The sequence below is a fragment of the Mustela nigripes genome, chromosome X (genome assembly GCF_022355385.1).
Source record: "Mustela nigripes isolate SB6536 chromosome X, MUSNIG.SB6536, whole genome shotgun sequence".
NCBI classification, from domain to species: domain Eukaryota; kingdom Metazoa; phylum Chordata; class Mammalia; order Carnivora; family Mustelidae; genus Mustela; species Mustela nigripes.
Genome location: NC_081575.1, coordinates 29,270,109 through 29,288,136, shown reverse-complemented (window position 1 = coordinate 29,288,136; position 18,028 = coordinate 29,270,109). Strand labels below are relative to the sequence as shown.

General features: G+C 40.8%; 1 protein-coding gene across 3 annotated transcripts in view; it reads right to left on the bottom strand.

Annotated features, from left to right (window-relative positions):
* Positions 1–544: 544 nt before the first annotated feature.
* Positions 545–18,028, bottom strand: part of LAMP2 (lysosomal associated membrane protein 2) — a 39,294-nt gene continuing 21,810 nt past the window's right edge. Inside the window, exons 7-9 of one of the 3 annotated variants that reach the window (XM_059385978.1) lie at positions 16,125–16,188; positions 15,431–15,595; positions 545–2,993 (exon numbers count right to left, since the gene is read on the bottom strand). In XM_059385978.1, the coding sequence (XP_059241961.1) occupies positions 2,851–2,993; positions 15,431–15,595; positions 16,125–16,188 (372 nt within the window). In that variant the 3' untranslated portion in view covers positions 545–2,850. Of the gene's footprint in view, positions 2,994–4,311; positions 5,776–12,432; positions 12,628–15,430; positions 15,596–16,124; positions 16,189–18,028 lie in introns of those variants that run through there. The other 2 variants (XM_059385979.1, XM_059385980.1) reach the window with 2 other exon arrangements.

The window sequence follows — 18,028 nt, the reverse complement described above, 5'->3', positions numbered from 1 at the left end:
AGGAGCTACAGCGAGAATGAGTGTTCAATTTCATCTGCCACCCGCAATGCGCCCAACGTAAAAAGGAATGTGTTGTCATTTAACCCAATGATAGAACATGTGGGCATCAGACTAGGTCACAAGAAATTTAAAGGAACCTGTGGAAAACAGGTAGCTTCTCCCCTGCTGCCCCTGCCATATCCCGGAGGTACATCTTGCTCGGAATGGAATGAACTTCACAATGAGTGCTGTTTGTTAAGGAAAAACAGACACATGCTGGAAGTCCATTTATTCAGAAGCTCTTATATGTTTGATTTCCACATTTTCTTTTCAGTGTTTTCCTGGAATTTTCATGACCACATAGTCCCCCACAGTTGAAGTGTCTATACTAAAGGTCCCTAATGCCTTCTTCCCGGTGGCACTGGGTTAATTTGCAGACCTATGAAATCATAGGATTCCTACTGACAATCCAAGAGACTAGAATTTGAGGAACTTAGATCATGCAAATCAATCCAAGCTCTTAAGGCTGAGCACACGGAGTAAAAATGAAGTTATCCATCCATAGTGATATGGATTGTGTAACCTTTATTATCTCTGAACCCACTCGTCTAAAAATCACACGAATCAGATTAAACAGGAATACCACAGTATGCTTTATTTTGCCAGTTCCGTTAGTTCATTAAATTGATATAGCCAAAACTTTAGGTCACAGCAAACATCAGTTCTTCCAAAGAAACTTAGGTGAAAAGCAATCCTTTTTGTCTGTGAGTTCCAAGTCCTACTGTGTGATCCACTGTCATACTGACGGAAAAATGAACTCAGTGAGCAAAACTAATTGAATCCTCAGTTCACAGATCTGGGGCCTTCCCATATTTTATTGGAATTAAAGCAGCTTTTGTTTTAACCCTCCACAAATATTTTGCATTTTAATCTTTATTCTCAAGCAAGAATTAAACACATCTGCTAATTACCTAAGATAAAGCCATGATACCTAATGAAAAATTAGTGCTCTTAGTCTCCTACCGAGAAGGTAGGAAACTTTTAAGTGAAGCCTTCATTTTCTATGTATCTGAATTTCCAGTTCATATACTTAGCAAGGACACAAGCTGATTTACATAATCTGGCTTCCCAATCATCTCAAAAATATTTATTGAAATGAAGCCACTGTTCTTTACAGTGCCATCATTTTGACCAAATAACAAAGAAGCAATTGTTTTCACACAAGAACATTTTAAAAGAAAACTTTCTATACTTAGCAAATAGAGGAGAGCTTAAATCTGCAAGTCAGAGCTGGAGAGTTCTAAGGGAGATGTAACTGAGCAGTCTAACCCTATGCCATGTTGGAAGAGAAAGATCTTGATGAAATCTCTTCCTTTTTAACCAAAATTTCTAATTCTAGTTATTGGCAAAGAGTTCTGGCATCAGTTAACAGCAACAACACAGTGGCAAGCACTGCACTGGGCTGAGAGGTAGACTGGGACTGAATCCTTGGATTTAATAGCAAACTAACTTTATTTAAGGTTTAGGCTTCATTTTGTAATCCATGGAACACTTCCGAGGCGAAGGCAGATCTTTGGAGACTTCTGTTTTTAGTTAGAGAAAAAACAGCCCGGTTAAAATCAACATCTGCCTTATACTAATAACAGTTATGCAAAGTAGCCATTTGGGCCCTAGAGAAATACAGCCCTGCGCTTCCAAATCGAAGGGCAATTCAACAGCCTAGCCAACCAAGTGGCTCTGGGATGAACGGTCTCCAGTACCTTACTCTGGAAGCCAGAGCCGTGAGAGGTCCCTATCGGGATGTAAGTCTCTATCAAGATCAACAAATTTACAGTGTAATCGCAGTCTAGCTTTGGCTAGGCAGCCATCTGACTGAGGACACTTCAGGGCCCACTAGCCTCTAGAGTTAGCACTTGCTGCTGCAAGAAAAAAAGAAATCAATACATTGAAAAATGTCAATTAGAACTTATTCATATAGGCAATGGGAGAGTGCAGGAGACCCACAAAGTACAGAAATGTTTTGGGGGGGTTTTTTGGTGGAGGATGAATTCACTGAGTAAGTTAAGGCTCTAAGGGAAAAAAAAAATCTAAATTATAACCCTAAAAAACCATAACCCATCCTATAGCAATACTTAAAAAAAAAAAGCTGAAGATCTTACTTGATCCTTCAGCATAAATATCAAGTCTGAGATAATCGATATATTCCAAACTCCAGAAGGCAAAAAGAAAAAAAAAAGACATCCTTATTGAAATATAGCTGCCACTAACGGTAATGAAGAAAACAGGCAGACTGTTGCTATTAAGCACATATTGTGAAGCCATTTCTTTCTCACTTTTTTTAAACAGAATAATACTAAACAGATTTAAATAATCCTGATCAGGAGGTGAGGAAAGGAAGTCTTATTATGAACCAAATTTTCTGCTTGCCACCAACGAAAAGGAATTCAGGGATGTTCTTGAATTTATTTCCCCAAGCAAGTTAAATTCTCTAACAGCTTTGATTTTGTAAACACTGTCAACCAAAGTAGCAAACACAAGTAGCTGCAACATATAAAATTATTCTTCAGTAAAAATGCTTTCGTAATTGAATCCAGAGGCTTAAAATCATTATTTACTAAAAAACAAATTCTAAGCCACAATTTTTCTTCTGATAACACTTTAGCAAAGGAAGAAAAAAATAGAAAAAAAAAAAGAAGAAATTGGTCCTAATACTTTTTTTTCTTACGTAAGTGCTACTCATGCCCAAGTTAGCTAGCAATTCACTGAGGTTAGTCAGCAGATCTTAAACAATTGGCTGCACAGAATTTCCTGGCATCTAGCCAATGGAAATCTAACTTCTGATAGCAAAAAAACAGCACTAGGTTTAATTGATTACACAGACTGATAACCAGTACGACTTTTCCTTCTTCCAATCATATAGGAGATAAAGACAACAATTATAAGGAAGCCCAAGGCCACACCCACTGCAACAGGAATAAGAAAGTTGAGGTCAGAGTCAGCAGAACATTCTTCAGCTGTTAGAAAAGAACAGACAGAGAGCAAGGAAATTAGTAAGGCAGGCAATTAAGCAGCAACGAGCAAACAAGAAATAAAGCATTTCAAAAGTGAACACAGATTAGTCTTTGACAGCATTACCTCTATGTCCGTATTTTCTCCATATCCATCCAAATATTTCTAAGGAACCAATCCTCCAATATCTCCCATTATTATTACTTCATCTCAGATACCTAATTTCCTCAGTACAAAAAGCAGAAGGGACGAACAAGATCTGTGCTCGCCTAACATGGGAAGATTCTATGTTTTGTTGTCTAAGGACACTGTGGGAAAGAACCATCATCTACACTTAGCACCCCGCCTGCATGTTTTCCCACTCCCATTCTCCCTTGCCACAATGATCATCAACATAGGAATAAGAATTCTGCAGGAGTAGTAAAATTTTAAGTTAAAAAGGACTTAGGATCAAGAGAATGCAGTATAGTTTTTTCCCCCCACATGGGCATTAGCTTGCCAGCTTATACGTGATTATTTGTAGCTGAGCAGGGACCTAGAAGAGTAATAGAATCCAACACATCGTAGTCCATTCTGGGACTGCCAGGAAGGCAGTGTGTATGTCGATTTTGAGCTCTGGGCTCAGACAGAACCGACTTTGCATCTCGACTACTTCTATAACTAGCTAAAGGACTTTGGTCAAGTTACTGAAACTGGGCTCATGTTCCTCATCTGTAAAAGGGGGATAATCATGCCTGTACTTAAGGTATTTGAGGACTAAAGACAGTTCTATTTCTAAAGCACCTGTCACACATCAGGTGGTCAACAGGTGATCTTTCCCTTTTCCTTTCCTGCCATGTCTGTGATCCCATCCAAGGGTTAGGTTTTGAAGTAGCAAACAGATCAAAAGCCAATATTCAGTGCTTTCAAAAATTACTTAATTGACATCGTGTTAGTTACTGAAAGTAGTTAGTACAGAAGCTCAAAGCCCCCTTCTGATCTCCTAATTTCACGTTTAAACTAGTTTTACTAGTGAGTGACTAGATTTCCTTGGGATAATTGTTATCAAAATGCTAATATGGTGTTGCTGCCCACCAGATATGTAACCTCTATGAAGTCACTCCCTTTCCTGTGAAATTACAGGGTTAGAGTCATAATCTTTAACGCCCTTTCCAGTATAAGCCTAATGCAATGCACAAGATGTGGTACTTGGTGTGATTTATGACTGAGTGATAACTTGCCCCTTTTCCTCTAATTTTATCTTTTGCTCCTCTTGCACTTTTGTCATTCATTAAAAACACAACACAAAACAAACAAAAAAGAGTTGCTAAGGTTCCAAGTACATGAATTTCAGGAACGACCATAGCCTTTATTGGAAGGATTCACCGTATTTCACGGAAAGCCTTCAGGAAAGACAGATAGCTGGGTACCAAGATACTGTAATCAGTGGGTTACAGAAATTCTGAACAAGCCAATATATACACAGAAGGAATTAATAAAATAATCACTTCAATGTGAATGTCTGCTCCAATCCATTGATTAAGCTTCCTTCTTATTTGTCTATACATTCAGTATCTGAGCAGCCCTCATGGCAAGGAGGGTGCTTCAATAGAGGCTGATTATCTAGCTCATTTTCATGCCAACAGCTTTTCTCTCCCCCGCTCCCCATCTATGCTCTGCCCCACGGGGGCCTTCATGAAGCAGCAAGAGCCTAGTTGCTATGCTTCACTGCCTCCCTTCCGAGATTGCTGTTAGTTTACATTTCATAAGTAGCAGTCTGATGACAACACTAAATAGATTTTAATGCTCTAGAGATCAACAAGATGAGGTAGAGAAACACAACACAATCTGTCCTAATTAGTTCATAGAATATTTCTATCTTTCAATGCTAATCAGGCATCCAAAGAGGAGAAAAACACAAGGGGGAAAAAAGGCAAGTGGTTACATGTGTTTGCATCTTCTCAGTCTCTACTGCTGAAAAAGAAACAATTTTTCTAAAACTCTAGTTCTGAAGCCAGCTGAAGTTCTGCTGTGGCCCCTTAGGGCTGTTTTTTACCTAGGGAAAAAAATCACAAGCCTGAGATACTGACTCCATCCTTAAATTGAACTCAAAGAAAACAGCAAAAGTCATATAACCTAAAAAATGTTGATGGCCCTGAGGACATTCAACTGAAAACCAAGTTTGAGCATATCTGATGGGCACTTATGTCACATCGACATTTATTTAATGAACTATACACAAAAGTACTGTGGTGAGCTTCAGTCAGGATAGTTCTCATACATTAAAACAGAACACCAGTGGTGAAACAGAATTTATTAATTCCATTGAGAGACAACTGCATATTTTATTCTTATAACGGCCATGTTTATAAGTTTAAGGCATCTTAGGACCAAAATCTAGCTGAGGCCTCTTAGGATAGACCTTAACACACTGCACACCGATGTGTTTTGAACCAGTTTGTCTTCAGGACCAGTGAATACAGTATTTAATTTTCAGCTGGGAAAAGAGAACAGTTTTTATTCAGAGAGACTTCTCTCAAAATGCTGGGACTGATTTCAGAATTACCGTTTCAACATGATCAATCTTAAAGAGCAACGTGTTTCAAGATGGAGAGGCAAGAAAATCTCATGCGCGTGTATTTTTATGTCATCGATCAGACTGCAGGTTCTAAAACTGCTCATATCCAGCGTGATGGCGCTTCAGACCAATAAAGTAAGCCAGCAACACTAGAATAAGTACTCCTGCCAACGCTGCTCCCACCGCAATGGGCACAAGGAAGCTGTCGTCATCTGCACTGCAGTCTTGAGCTAGACGTGGAGAAAGGACAATTGAGAACAGGAACAATGACACAATTTCAAAGTCGCAAATGTTCTGTTAACACACAGCCTTGCCTTTGACACCGCGGCCATCAGGCTTCGGCCTTCCTCACCAGCGAATGAAAGGTTCCACGAAAGTGATCCTCCAAGGAACCAAATTATACATTTTTAGGTACCCCGCTCCCCACCCCCAACCCCCCACAAAACACAGTCATTTGGGATGAATGACAGATTTTCAATTGATCACCGACTTCCCAGATTCCCTAAACAAAAGATAATGGGTAAATATAATGAATCTTTCCTTGATGATCAGCTGTGGGCTTTCGGGGGGCAAACTGCGGATCACGTAGCAGCAGCACAGTGCCCGGAACACCGCTGACCGTGGGGTATTCATGAAATGAACCGAACGAAACGGAACAACGCCAAGCGGACATGCGAACTCCACGCCCCGCACCCGTGGGTCAGCTGGCGTGACGGCTTGCGTCCAGCATGAGTCAGACAAAAGAAGCAGTGGTTATAGTCTTGGAAAGGTGCTGTCACAGGGGCAGGCAAAGCACAAAGCATCACGGAAGTGTTTCGGAGAGATACTCGACTCAGCCTTGTTACACAAGACATACTTTGAGAGGGGACACTGGAGCTGAGCTGTTGAGGACGAGTAGGAATTCACCACCCAGGTAATGGAGGAAGCGCGTTCCAGGGACAGGAAACAGCACAGACAAAACGAGCTAGAGGGGAAATGCAGGCAGAGCTGGCACGGGCCGAAGGGTACTCGTGGCTGGAAGAGGCAGGAAGGGGGTACTAGGACCAGCTCACAAAGGCACTGTAGGCTCTACGTATGTCCGCCTTACACTGATGGGAGGAAAGAGTACCGTGGGATTTCAGGCAGGGGGGAAGTCATTCCAACAGGAGACTGGAAGCGAGGCGGGGCCTCTACTGATAGAGGCCAGAGGACCAAGAATACGGTCCTGACCTGAGTGACCTGTGAGAACGAAGCGCAGATGCAGAAAGGGACAGATAGATCCAATGAGAAGGCAGAACGGACCAGATGGGTGTTGGAGGAGTGGTGCGAGGTGATCCAGTGGCTTCCAATTCCCCACTTGAGTGACTGCGTAGATACTGGTGCCATTCATCCCAATAGGGAGTACTGGAGGGAGAATGTATGTGTTCAGTTTTTTTGGTAGTTATTTGCATGTGGGAAAGGTCAGGGGGGGTAACGGCAAGAGGGAGACGTTCAGTTTTGGACCTTCTGGGCTTCAGATGCCTGTGTCCCAACCAGGTGGCAGTGAAAAAATGATTCACCTGAGTGGTCGTAAAAACCAGGGACACGTTTGTTTCTCAGCAAGAGCAAACAGAATCTAAAAAGGCTCAGAGACACAAGCCTTGGGGACACTCCTATCTGAGGAATAAAGGAGCAAGAAAAAGAAAAAGGCAAGTAGACAATGGTGCCACAGAAGCCAAGGAAGGGAGTTTCGATTAGTACGGGGGTAGAGGCCACGGGGTCTGTGGACATGGAGGGTATTGGCTGTGAGGCAGATCGCTGCTGGTTTAGGAGCAAATGGGAAGTGATTGTTTAGAAGACCAAGAACTTGGGTTGGGAACATCCAGTGGTCATCCCGAGAAGTTTGGCGAAGAGAGCGCACAAGGGAGGGAGTCAGAAGGTGAACAAAAGGGTCTAGAAAGTGTTATCTTCAGGGTGGAAGCGACTCAGATGCATTTGTAGAATGAGGGCAAGAGCCACAAACAACGGACCAAAGCCAAGAGTCCGAGGTCTCCCAGGAGGTAGGTGAAATGGGCTCCCAGAAGCAAAGCCAGGGAGAGTGGAGAGGAGGAAGGGGTGGCGCCTGCAGACAGAAGGCAGCTGGGATGTTGAACCCCCACTTCTGATTCCCACGTCCTTGCCTCTTATTGCCCTAGTTCTCCTCCTAGCTCACAATCTACCAGGGGTGGATAAATCAGATAATTATGCTTATTAGAACTGTGTCAAAGAAAGAATGAATAGGCTGCCAGGCAATTCTGATCGTGCCCGCGTTTAAGAAATGTGCCAGGCTTTTGCTAGCCTCTGCGTAATAACTGGGAACAAGATGCAATCCTGGAGTTTAAGGACTTTATGATATCAGCTTTGGCTGCCAGCTCAGTGAGCTTTTTTACTTGCTTCTTGGTTCTGTTAGAAATCCGGATAGCGGAGACTGCCGGATGTCTTGGTGTTAAGAGCACCCAGTTAGCGGACTCCTCCCCTTCAATTTCCCAAATTACCACCCACCACATAAACCGTTAGGTGACACGAACCATAAAGTATTATGCCTTGGATTTAATGTAACTTGGTTTTTAAAAAATTCATTAGTAGATTAATTTCTTATTCTGGCAACAGATTCACAGTCCTCCTTTTCCCAAATTGGGTATTTGACCTAGTACTGAAACAACTTTCATAAATACTGCCAATAAGGCTTTCATGTAAGACAAATATTCCCAGAGTAGATCAAAAAGGCAATTCCACTAATACAAAGATCTTTCTAGATGCTGTCACTTACTTAAAATGCTCTCAATTAGTATGTGAAGTATTAATTTATAATAACTATTGATTTTATGAATTCAACCTTTAAAAATTCTTTAGGTAATGGAAAGACATTTTGGAAAACAGTAATTTTAATAGGATCACATCCTGAGGTAAAGAAAATCTCATTCTTTAAGTCATTTCCACCTGATTTGCATAATGTACACTGGAAACCAAACTGAAAGTATGGGGGGGGACAGTATATTTGTGGAAGAACTTAATGATTAATTACAGAAGCAGTGAGGATTTTTAAGGATAAAAGTTTCGTGGCCATTTAAATGTCAATGTAAAGTTTCATGAAGATTAAAAATACTGTTAATCCTCATTTTTCTGTTCGCTCAGAAATTTCTCAGATATAATTTTCAGTGTGAGTTGGAAAGCTGAGACACACATTTGTAATAAAATATAAAACGAATTCATCTTTTGGCCAATTGTGTCAAAATTTCTATTTGGAAGAATCAGCATTAAGAATCATATTCTTGGGGTGCCTGGGTGGCTCAGTGGGTTAAGCCTCTGCCTTCGGCTCTATCAAATAAATAAATAAAATCTTAAAAAAAAAAAGAGTCATATTGTTATGTGACATCTTATTATATACCTTTTAGATCTACAGTCAAACTGAAGTATAGGACATGAATCTGAAGATAATTGAAGCTACTCAGTATGACCCAAACATGTCTTTTACTAGTTTTAAAAACAAGATACGGTAATTATTGATGCAGAAAGTTAGTTACCAGAGTAAAGGATATGGGTGGGAGAGAGATGAGCCCAAGACAGTTTAACTTTATCTACTTAAAGAAATGAGGATGAAATGCTATCATCTTAAAAATATCTGAGTCTTACAAGAATTCTTCCTGAAACATGCAAGAAACTTCAGATGGCACATTTACGCTGTATATAAAGTATGTTCTTGATTTTAACTAGTAGCTTATCAGATTCCTTCTAAAAATCCTCAAATTTTCATTGTAATGGAAACTATCACTCACAGAAATTAAGAGGAACAGGATTATAAAGACCTCGGTGGGCCCCCAGATGAAGAAACGGAGACCCCCAGAAGTTAAGCTGCTTGGCCAAAGTCCCATGGCGGCCAGTTGTAGAGCTGGGAGTTCGGAGGATTACCTGGCAGTCAGGGAGCTTAAGCGGAGAGGTCAAAGGAAAGCTACTAGACAGGCTGCCAAGTTTTTGTGTGTGGGAAGCTATGGCAAACTTGGAAGGTTCAAGTTGTTTTAGGGTGATCGGACAGTGACTGCACACAATCCTATTTGGGTTTAGATCAACAGCCGGGTCGGTCGGTGTGGCAGCAACGCGCACCTATTAGGAGCAGCCTCAACTGAGAGGGGCTGAGGAAAGTGAATGAAGAGATACTCTCAAGCTTTTCCTATGAAATACATATTCTAGATCACTGGTTTTCTGATCTACACACCAGAGATCCCACCCGGGACCTTACGCAACCCCCCCCCCAAACACGTGCACACCCGTGCTCACACACGCAGGCACATGCTTGTACATACACACATGCCCAGACCTGCTAAGTGAAATTCTCTAGGAATGGAGCCCGGCATGTGCCTTTTTCTAACAAGCTTCCCAGGTGATTCTTATTCTAGCCAGCCCAGCATCCGTATAGACCTATCTATGCATAGGAACATTTTTCTAGATGGTTAACACACAGAATATTCTGGAAATAATTTAGTTCCACTTCTAAGCTTTTCTAAAATTCTCCCTTTTGGAAGAAATTGTCATTATGTAGCATACAAAATTTTTACTTTAACCAACAGGAAAAAATGTGAGCAAATATCCTTAAGAAATAAAAGAATCTTTATTGTTTGTTTCAGAAGCAATATGTTAAGCAAATGGACAGGCAAATATCTAAAGAGAAACACCATACATCGACTAGTGGTTTAAACATTTGAAGAAAAAAAAAAAAAACCATGGAAAGTATTTACATGGACCAGTTTCTTTATACAAATGCTGAGACATGAAAAACACCCAGAACCAGATAGCAATGTTAGACCATCAAGGTATAAACCCAGTAAAATGAACAAAACTACAAAAGGTACAAAGAACATGTGGCTACAGGAAATAACAGTGTAAATAAGAGTATATAAACTGGCCCATGTAAAATACAAAAATATTCAATGAAGTCAGAGTTTCTATAAACAGTGCTAATTAGAGGTATTTTAATATGAATTAGGTATATAATCTAAATGTAAAACCTTTTAGAAACATGAACAGCATTAAGCTAGTCCCATTTCTTGTGTTTCCAATTTTTATTTTTTTTTGAAAATAAAAAAAAAAAAAAGGCTGCTCTGTTTCGACTCATGAGAAGTATCTAACGTCTATATTCTTCTAAGCATTACCCATTCATATAAGGTTAACAATCATACACTAGAGCATTATTTAAGTAAAAAATAAGTTTTAAAAATCAGATTTCTATTTAGTCCTCAAAAGGTGCCTTAAGCTGGCAATGCAGCTCAATGTAGCTGTATCAAGGGGCTGGTCAGGAATCAGATTCTGAGCCAGTAAGAGTTTCAGGCTACTCTAAGCAGAGAGCAAATTTAAGTGGAAGAAAATTTTTACCACTCCAATATAACTTGAAAGATACTTACGGACATACACATGCTAGCACGCAATTGCCTGTGTGTGTGTGGTGTGTAGAGCTAAGCTACCAAATTTATTCTACATCAGTAATTGTTTAGAACCCAGATGTCCCATTTTCTAGTGAATATGGGGGCACATCATCTCCCACCTCCAAAACACAAGCACCTTCCATATAGGGGTGCATATTAACAACTCTTTAATATTTACTCAGCCATTCCAACACCCAAAAAAAAGAAGATCTCCTGGAAGCAGTGCGAAATCCTATGTGTTAACTATCAAGCTGAAATGTTTTGCTTTCCCATATAAACATTAGGTAGTGCACAGTAAATGGACAACTGGTGCATCTCCCAGGGCACAAAACCGATCACAAAGTACATGAATGAATAATGATTCTACCATAATGAACAATGATAATGCTAAGTTTTGATTAGCACAGAACCATTTAACGGTGAAAGCCAATTTAGTAAATGCTGTAAGTGTCAATGCAAGCTGGAAACAAAGAACAACTTTTTAATGGGATAAGAGAAGACCAAGACTTTTGGGTTACTTGCTAAGTGCGCTTCTTTAGCCGAGTTCTAGGACTTCCTGGCATTTCTTCTTTAAGAAAGAGAAAAGGAAAGGAGAGAAAAGGAAAAGAAAGAAAAGGAAAGAAAAAGAAAAAAAAGAAAAAAAAAAGAATACAACATCCTACCACTAGCAAAGATACTGCAAAGCTGAAGAGAAACTACATTCATTTTAGCAGGGTACCTAAAGCCCAATTTACAGGTACGAAGGACTAATGCCCCAAATTGGCATGGCCTAGCAATTATCTCTAAAGCACCTAGAAAATAGACTGAAATGCCCAGTTGGAGTCTTGTGTCTTGCCATTTAAAAGACAGAAAATTCCAGATTTTTTTTAAAGGATTAAACAAGATTAACACCTATTCCAAAATGTATACAGCTTTTGTACCTTTTGTCATTACAGCCACATCAAATACAAGTATATTCAAAAGGCATTAGAAAAGCATTCATTGCTAAGAACATAATACCAGACTCTATGCGAATCTACTGGCGTAACTCTCATAGGTCAAATATGCAGCAATGCCAAAGTCGCTAAGTTAACCTGCAAACAGAATCACAAAAAAATACAAAAGGAGCAAGTACAAATCCACTGTAGGATGCACAGTCTCAATTTGGACTACATGCAGGGGAAAAAAGAATCTCTTTTTGAAAACTGCTTTTCCTAAACTGTTTGCTTTTAGTCAGAATACATAAAGTGAAAACACGAATCCTAACTCAAGATAACAGAATGGAGTCAATCATCCAGGTGACTTTACACATGCTTTTTGCCACAGAAATTAACAGTTTTAAATTCCATGGTTGAGGAAACCAAAATCAGGTGACTAATCTGTAGCTGGTATTTTCATGGTGTTTTTATTTATTAAGTTTGAAGTCCCTCACACCACCCATTCTAAAATGAGAACTGCAACTAAATATACCTGAAATTGAACAGTACTGCCATGTTGGAACTTGTACTTGCTTTATTATATCGTAACAGAGATCACATACGGATTAGTATTACAGAGTCTGATATCCAGCATAGCTTTTTCTTCTGCCAATTAGGTAAGCAATCACTATAACAATAATCAAGCCTGAAAGACCAGCACCAACTATAATTGGTATTAGAATGGTGTCATCGTCCAGCGAACACTCCTGGGCTGTAGGTGAGAAAAAGTGTGTAACAAATAATGAGTATAATAAAAAATGAATGTCCAAAAGTAAAAGATATTGATTCAAAAGTCAGAAATGCTCTTACAAAATCAACTTTAAGGAATTAAGACAGGTATATTTCAATGATAAAGCTACAAAAAAGTATGGATTGCTCTAGAATTAAAATCCTAAACTTATTTGTCTTTTCTTTTGTGTATGTATATTCATATATATGAATACACACATACTCATTTATATCTAGGAGTAAATACATACGTATGTGTATGTATTTCATATTATAAGTCCCTTCTAGAATAAAGGAGTGAAGAGGGGCATCCGGGTGCCTTAGTCCGTTAAAGCATCTGACTCTTGGTTTTGGCTCAGGTCATGATCTCAGGGTCCTGAGATCCAGCCCTGCATCAGGCTTCGAGATCAGCAGAGTCTGCTTGAGATTCTCTTCCTCTCCCTCCACCCCTCGCCCAGCTTACACAAGTGCTCTCTCTCTCTCAAACAGATAAATACAATTAAAAAAAATTTTTTTAAATCTTTTTAAAGAAAAGATTGTATTTATTTATTTAAGAGAGACCAAGATAGCAACAGGGGGACAAGTTGCAGACGAGAGGGAGAAGCGGGCTCCCAGCTGCACAGGGAGCCCAATCTGGGGCTCTCTTCCGAGATCATGACCTGAGCTCAAAGTAGACATTTAACTGACTGAGCCACCCAGCCACCCCAATAAATAAATAAAAACTTTTTTTAAAAAGGGAAAAGAAACGAGGAGAGCTAATTCTAAGCCATCTCTATATAGTTAGATTAGCCTCTAAGTGCTAGAGTGAATGTGTTTTGGGAAAACTGAGAACAGATCAGAAAGGTTTCATCAGGGGATTAGAACCACGCTGACTCTGGAATCTTTCAGAGCAGAGAGCACACTATAGACTGGAGGCCCTATCTGGCCCAAGAGCTAAAAATGGCTTTTCTCCGTTTTTATTTAAATAGCCAACCCCCCCCAAAAAAAACAAAAGAAGAAATTCTTTGATACATGAGCATTATATGAAATTCAAATCTCAGCAGCCATAAATAAAGTTCTGTTGGAACCCAGCCACACTCATTTATTTATTGCCTTTTATGGCTGTTTTCGTGCTACAACAGGAGAGCTGATGAATAGTGGTGACAGAGCTCATATGGTTTGCAGACCTGAAACGCTTCCTGTCCATGCCTTACAAATGAACTCTGCGCACCCCTGACCTAGAGTATATGATCTTAGTGGCTACAGAAGTCAAGAAACGGGGACCTCTTACTGATCTGCGTTGTGTTTACTACATTTATTAACGTGGCCGGAGCTGGCAACCCACAGGGGCTAGCTTTTCTATTTTCAGAGAGTCGTCTGATCCAGTAAAATCCATTCAACGCTCTTTGACCTGACTACAAGTCTACTTCCTCCTCCTGCACAGGCAAGCATCAGTGGTGTGTCTTACCTACAGGTACCCAGGGTCGGGAACCTAGCTCCGCGAACACATTACACGTTTATTACCGCTATCGAATGCTACGTATTCCTTTGGGTACCATTTTTAATTTGACATACATAAAAACCAAAGTTTCAAATTCAAGAAAAGAACACAGCTCATTGCTATTACGGCTGACTAGATAAACAGACTCGAGCTGGTATCACGCTGCAAATGATTTTCAATTCTAAACACCAATCTGAACCTAAAATTAGGGTAATAATGGAGGGGAGCTAGATAAAGACTCAAAAATAAAACTATGAAAAGGATTAAAATAATCGTAGTACATAAGCAACACCGACACGAGGGAAAATGAATTCTTGAGAAAAATTTCTAAGTGTGATTAACCTCTCTCGTCACGAGAATGGTAGGATGAAGATCCCAACTTACCCGGGCCTAACCAGGTCAGGCTGGGGACCCAGAGCCACCGCAAAGGTGGCCACATGGTTCACGGCAGCACGTAACTGCCACACTGCCTTCTAAACCATAGAATTAATTGTTAAAAAGGAGGTGGATGGTTTGAAAAGCTCTGCTCAGCAGAGCTGTGATCCACAAAGCCCCAATCTTAAGTAAGCAGTTTAAAAGGACAAGTTAATTAAGGAATTTTACAGACTTTTTTTTTTTTTTGCCTACATGCAAATTTTAATCTGGTAATGGCAAATGCATCTTTCATATTCATATAAACACACTGCCATGAGCCCTCCACAGAAGGTTTCAGTAAAAATCTAATAGATATCACCATGAGCCCTGAGATCTTCCAAAACGCCTCATGCACACTGGCATTATGCTTTTAAAATGCTCCAAGTCACGTGGGATGGCCAAAACACTGTCCATGGTATTTGAGGCTTTGCCTAACCATCACCTTCTGTCTTAACAAAGTAAGACCAGTCTGCTTTTATTTGTGTATGACAATATTTCCAATGAGAAGAGGGCCCCCTTGAAAACAGATCCCAGCTGCTCAAAGCTGCCATCCTTCCTACAAACTAAAACTCAGAAGGGAGTGTCTATGAAGTGAAGCTCACTGAATGCTTCCATCGTCTTAAGAACTCACTGAATGCTTCCAAGTCTTAAGAACTTGGTTGCAAATGGGTTTCCGATCCCCACACACAAAAAATCCATTTTGAGCAAAATGATGGGCCATCACAGAGTTCGCAGAACTCGCTCAGGGCCACGTGAATGCTCCAACAGAGTCACAAGAGATGAATTCATATTTCTCTATTTCAGTGCTTAAATTTCCATGAGTCAAAAGGAAATGCCACCTATTAGTCAACGTAAGAACATAAATTATTGATAAAACTTGCTCAACTCTTACCTGTAGAGTATTTTCCTTCCATCACATTGAAAGGCTGAACCCTTAGATCAAAGGTATTTATCTGAAAGGCTCCAGACACAGAAACGGTCTGCTCTTTGTTGCACATGTAAGAACTTCCCAGGGGGGCATCCCAGTAGCTCAGATTGTTATTTGCGATGCTGAAAACTTGAAAGAAAACAAAAATGTTAGGAGCTTTTTTTTTTTTTTTTAAAGTAGGCTCTACACCTAACATGGGGCTTGAGCTCTCATCCAAGATCAAGAGTCGTATATTCTACCCACTGAGCCAGCCAGGCGCCCATTAGTAACTTCTTATTATACCAACAGAAGAAATGGGACAGTTCTCAGAATTTTTCAGTGAAGTATAGGAGCCTGGGGTACAGGGTCTACCAAAAAAAAAAAAAAAAAAGAAAGCGATTGTTAGGATCACTAGGTTTCCTATCTTTCTATAGCTGTTCCTGTGGGCTAAAAATCAGTCATCCCTAAGTATTACCCACCCTATTTGAAAACAAGGGGGACTGAAAAGATAAAACACTAGAGTTCTCAGTTACTGATTTTCAGTTGTGGTCAAGGAACCATTTTCACACAAATTCTTCTGTTCCATGAAGTAAAAGGCACTATTTGGTAACAAAACAACTCTGGTTTCTATGCCTTCAGTGTAACTCACTCTCTTCCCCAAGGCCAATGCTTTGCTTACCAGAGCCATTAACCAAGTACACGCTGACATTCACTTCCTTCAGATAGAATCGGTTTTCATTTTTCTGTTAGAAAAAGAGTATCCAGTTAATCAACACATCACAACCGTCTACAGGTACAGTTAATATCTACAGATGAAAAGCAACCTAATACTATTAACCAGAAGATAAAACCAAGGATCAGACCCGGACCAAAAGAATGAACTGCAGCTAAGCAAAATTAACAGAATCCCTTTTTCCTCTGTGTTCTGTCTCCAATTTTCGGGCCAAGGATGTAGTCATGTGGTTCTTCGATACTCAACAATTCGTTCCCTCATTTTATTCCTCCTGTCAGTTGCTAAGCCCCAACCCACTCTAGCCTGGATCCTGACAGTCTCTTAACTGGGCTCCCTCCCTGCCCTACAGCCTCTCCAGCTGGGAGCTTTCCTTGCCACTATTATCTCGGTGAAGCACGCATCTGATCAGCCCATCATTCTAATTATGTCAGTGCTTAGCATGTACAAGGCAACATATCTAAGTGCTCCAGGGAGCTAGCCAAATGAACCAGGCGTGGATCCTGCCCCCACCCGTGTTTGCAATCTGCCAGGGAAGATAAGATAAATACATAAAGAAATAACCATATTGCAAAAAAGACAGCAATCAATTATAAAAATTAAAAGGAGACAGAGGACTTCCATGTAGGGGAGAAGCAAAGCAATGTAAGCTTAGGGATATGCCACTTGAACTCTGCCGAGTCAGGAAATTAGCAGGAAAGGGTATTCTGGAAGGCAAGAGCATGAGTAAAAGGTATCCAGAAAATAAGCACTATCACAAGTACGCCATCATTTGAAAATTTAGTGCCAAGCGATGTTCCTAAAACTTTACTTATAAGGCACCTGGGCAGCTTAGTCAGTTAAGCCTTTGTCTTCAGCTCGGGTCATGATCCCAGGGTCCTGGAACTGAGCCTCGCATCAGGCTCTCCACTAACTGGGGAGCCTGCTTCTCCCTCTCCCTCTGCCTGCCTGTCAAATAAATAAATAAAATCTTAAAACATTTTTTGAAGATTTTATTTACTTATTTGACAGAGAGAGAGAGATCACCAGTAGGCAGGCAGACAGGCAGATGGGGGGGAAGCAGGCTCCCCACTGAGCAGAGAGCCTGATGCGGGGCTCGATCCCAGGACCCTGAGACCATGGCCTGAGCCGAAGGCAGAGGCTTAACCCACTGAGCCATCCAGGCGCCCCATAAACAAATAAAATCTTTTAAAAAATTTTACTTGCAAGGTATCACTGAATAATTGTAACATGTTAAGTGATTTTCCCCAAAACTATACCGTCAGTGGTCAGCGAGGTGGGATTTGAACCCCGGAAGCCTGGCTACAGAGCTGAAGTGCTGGCTGCTACTGGGCTCTCCTACCTCACAGAACACAGTGAGGAAAGCATGGGCTTCCTAAGTGAAGGGAGAGGAGGACACAGAGAGTCAGACATGCAAGATCTGCTGCGTGGCGGGAGCAGGGTGGGGGGCGGGGCGGGGAGCCGCTTGGGGAGAGAGATTTGAAGTAACCTGCCATGGAGCTTAGAGGTTATCTTGTCGGTAAAACAGAACCGCTGAAGCTTTCTGAGGACGAGGGAAGATTAAATGAATGCAGAAGAACACTGAGCGGGGAGAGGAAGAGGACAGACTGGACTCAGAGCAGAGGCAGTGGGGAACAAAAATGGAAGGGACAGATGCAGAGAAATGTCAGGAGGAGGCACAAAGGAGGACTTGACCACCTCATTACACCTTTCCTCGCCTGAGGCTACGTCTCGGCTTGGCATTCAAGGCTCCTTGCAATTTGTCCCAACTACTTTCCCATACCTGTCTTTCCCAGATTATGCCACGTGCCTCATTCGCCAAGGTGGTCTTGATTGCATTCCTTTTTCCAGAA